Raw genomic sequence first — 3,923 nt, forward strand, 5'->3', positions numbered from 1 at the left:
GGAGAGGAGAGGAGAGGAGAGGAGAGGAGAGGAGAGGAGAGGAGAGGACAAAACAAAACAAAACAAAACTTGGCATGATAGCTCAAACTCTCAACCCCAACAATCAGGATACAGATGCAGGAAGATCTCTAACTTCAAGACCAGCCAGGTCTACATAGGGATTCCAGGCCAGGGGAGGCTACATAACTAGACCTAGACTTTGATCTTATTTCTTTTTAAAAGTAAAAAGGATAGGTAGGAAGGAAGAAAAGGAAAAAAAGCATTCCGGCAGTAAGTTCAAAACAAATTAGCTAGCAGAAACATAAGTTATCTCTTTAGATCCATGTTTATTTACAAATGAAAAAGCTGAAATCCATAAAAATCAACTTAGTTTCTTCCATCACAACTAAAAGGGTTTTCTTTTTGTTTTTTAAATATTTACGGGTATTCTGTTTACATGTATATTTGTGTGCCATGTGTGCCTGGTGCCCAAAGAGGCCAAAAAAGAGCGTTTATCTAGTGATGGGTTTTTTGCTTCTTTTTCTGCTTTTTAAATATTGGTGGATGGAGGGAACAATAAGAGCTTGGATTCAAATCAGACATATTGGGCTGGAGAGATGGGCCAGCAATCCTGACTCCCATATTTCAGTCCTCAGAACCTAGGTGGGGTTCCTCAATGCTGTCCTCAGTTTCCATGCTCATGCCACGCATGGTACATGTGCTTTAGCACTCACACACATGCATCATACATGAACACATCAGAGTAATAGTAAACAAATAAAATAGATATGATAACCTCATCAGGGCAGGGGTGGCACACACCTTTAGTCACAGCACCCATAGGCAGAGGCAATAGATCTCTGTGAGTCTGGTCTACAGAGTGAGCTCTAAGACAGCCAAAGCTACACAGAGAAACTTTGTCTTGAAAAATTAGGCAAAACAGACAAAAAGACAACCAACAAAAAACCTTTCTTAACACAAACTGCTTATGGTCATGGTGTTTTCTCTCAGCAACAGAAGCCCTAACTAAGACAGGGTTCTTCCTTTCTTGTTTTGTTTATTTTTCAGACAGAATCTGTCTATGTAGTCCAGAGTGGCCTTGAACCTGAACTACACCTGCTTTCATTTGCTGAGGTCCAGGGTTACAAGGTAGATACCACTGTACCCAGCATTCCTTTTCTATTTTTCTTTACATCTTTTACATTGCTAGCCTTTGTCCATCAAGCTGGCAGTTTCACCTAGGATTTCATTTTTCAAAAGGTTAAGTTACTTATAGAAATTTTTTTGGGCTGGAGAGATGGTTCAGAGGTTAAGAACACTGGGTGCTCTTCCTGAAGTCCTGCGTTCAATTCCTAGCAACCACACGGTAGCTCACAACCATTTATAATGAGATCTGATGCCCTCTTCTGGCCTACAAGCATACATATAGACAGGATAATGTATACATAATAAATAAATCTTAAAAAAAAAAAAGAAAAAGACATTTTTTCACGTTCCTACCATCAAATCTATCTCTGAAGTAGAGACATTTATTCTAAAACTAAGGATAGGCTAAATTATCTAGCCAACTTCAAATTCAACCAGAACATGGAATACAAATATGGTTGTTAGCCTAGAAACTGCAGACAACTTACTCTTACTTATAAATAATTCCAACAATTGAAATCAGAGAGATGGAGCTAGTGAGATGGCTCAGCAGATGAAGGCACTTATAGCCAAGCCTGACAATCTGAGATCAATCCCTGGAACCTATATGGTAGCAAGTTCTCAGACCTCTACATGTCTGCTGGAGCATCTGCACACACAAAATAAGTAAATGTAAAAAGAAAAATTAAGAGCAACATTCACTATCTGAAATGTAGCAGAAAACCACAGTTAGAAGACAGATAACTAATTCTCTAACTTTGGATCCTCATTGATTGATAGATGGCTGTGTGTCTGTGTCTGTGTGTCTATATTAACATACAATATTTGGAGACATGTATATATTAAATATGCACATATGTATATTTTTTAGATGGAGTCTCATTTACCCCTGGCTGGGTTCAAATTTACTACACAGCCAAATGGAGCCTTGAACTCCCAACTTCCAGCCTCTGATCCTCAAATGCTAGAATTATAGGACTGTTCCACGATGCCCAGCTATGGATGGTTTTTGCCATTAAAAAAAAAAAAAAAAAAGTAACAAACATATTCTGTTACTAGTCAATAAACCTAATACACGGGAAAGGTAAAAACACAATACACACACATCTTGACAGCCATTATGCCTTACCTGCTGGTGTCGGGTACTGGGAAAGGTATACTGGACAGAATGTGAAGGATAACGACTTTGCTCTGTGCTGAAAGCTCCTTGGTTGGGAGGGTAACCTGAACTTGACATTATCAGTAAAGACGTCCTCACTGGGCTGTGAGATCAAGTCCAACAAACAACCATGTTTCTAGGAAGCAACCTATACAGAACAGAAAAAGAGAATTCTTAAGTACTAAAAACGTGAACTGTCCTTCTAGTAAGTTATAACTGCAGCTATACAAACAAAACCACAATTTCCAGGCAAAGCTCCTCAAATATTTATTTGAAAGAAGTTATTAATGTTTGGTAAGGAAGGCTGGAGATATGGCTCTGTAGTTAAGAGCATTGACTGCTCTTGCAGAAGATGGGGGTTCAATTCCCAGCACCACATAGCAGCTCACAACTGTCTATACCTCAAGTTCCAGTGAATCTGACTCTCTCACACAGATATATATGTAGATCAAACACCAAATATACTTAAAAATGAAGTATAAAGTTTGAAACAATGTATCTGTTCCTCTACACAGACTATGGTAGATACACAGAAGACACTGTAGCCCCTAAGACAGTGCAGGAACAGCTCTGACTTTTGCCTTTTCTTTCCAGGGGCAGTGCCCATGCACAGCACTGGCCTTTCCTTTTCCTTATTTAAAAGCCCTCCTTTAATGAATTCAGGCTAAGTAGATTTTTACTAAAATCTTGGTAACAACCCAAATGCCATGTCTATCAACTGATGATACAATGACAATGGTATGTAGTAGAGGGTATTGTTTCCTAACCATGTAAAACATATGAAACTATACAATAGCATTAAATACATTCACACTCTTATATGTGATTTGTGTATACTATTTCTATTTTAACATTCTACATTTTAATGTCTCCATAATAAATATTTAAGAGAAAAGGTAAAACACCTTGTTTCCTACACACTTCTATATACCTACACTGTTCTAACAGCTGGCACAGAATAACCAAAGCATGCCTCCTTACTGTGAGGGGACACAAGACAATAAAGAGCAATCACCGGAGAGTGAAAAATAGTATTATATTTATAATAAAGCATGTATGTAACATAGTAAACAGGTGAGCAGGATGAGCAGGGTGATCTTAGAAAGCCAGTCTCAGCTAGGATGTCCCATGTCCTAGTTTCTTAAACAGCTCCAGTATGCATGATGGAATTACACAAAGCAAACCTACCAAAGTCAAGGAGACTGAGGAGACAGAGAGAGGGCAGTACAGAATTGAGACCAGGAGAGAACAGTGACCAAGTGGGTTTGGTAGGTTGTCTGAAAGTTGAGAGCCCTTTCTCATATACATACACATAAATAATTACATCCATCTTTATGTGACATCTTTATGTGTTCTGGAATGCCTGTTATAACTTTTTAAAGATTTTCTTCATTCCTACATTTTAAAAATATTAGACTTCAAGTTTTTTGTTTGTTTGTTTTTGAGACAGGGTTTCTCTGTGTAGCCCTGGCTGTCCTGAAACTCATTCTGTAGACCAGACTGGCCTTGAACTCAGAAATTCGCCTGCCTCTGCCTCCCAAGTGCTGGAAGTAAAGGTGTGCGCCCAGCTAACAGCTATCTTCTTAAACACTCACAGGTTTTCTGGTACAAAAAGGGCATAACTGTCTGTCTGTCTGTC

General features: G+C 38.7%; 1 protein-coding gene across 28 annotated transcripts in view; it reads right to left on the reverse strand.

The window, feature by feature from the left end:
• Ncor1 (nuclear receptor corepressor 1) overlaps nt 1–3,923 on the reverse strand; it is a 142,434-nt gene that overhangs the window by 118,612 nt on the left and 19,899 nt on the right. For all 28 annotated transcript variants that reach the window (XM_029483963.1, XM_021177219.2, XM_029483964.1 and 25 more), the window contains one exon: nt 2,255–2,432. In XM_029483963.1, the coding sequence (XP_029339823.1) occupies nt 2,255–2,362 (108 nt within the window). In that variant the 5' untranslated portion in view covers nt 2,363–2,432. The remainder of the gene's footprint in view (nt 1–2,254; nt 2,433–3,923) is intronic.

This window comes from Mus caroli, chromosome 11, assembly GCF_900094665.2.
Source record: "Mus caroli chromosome 11, CAROLI_EIJ_v1.1, whole genome shotgun sequence".
Classification (NCBI taxonomy): Eukaryota; Metazoa; Chordata; class Mammalia; order Rodentia; family Muridae; genus Mus; species Mus caroli.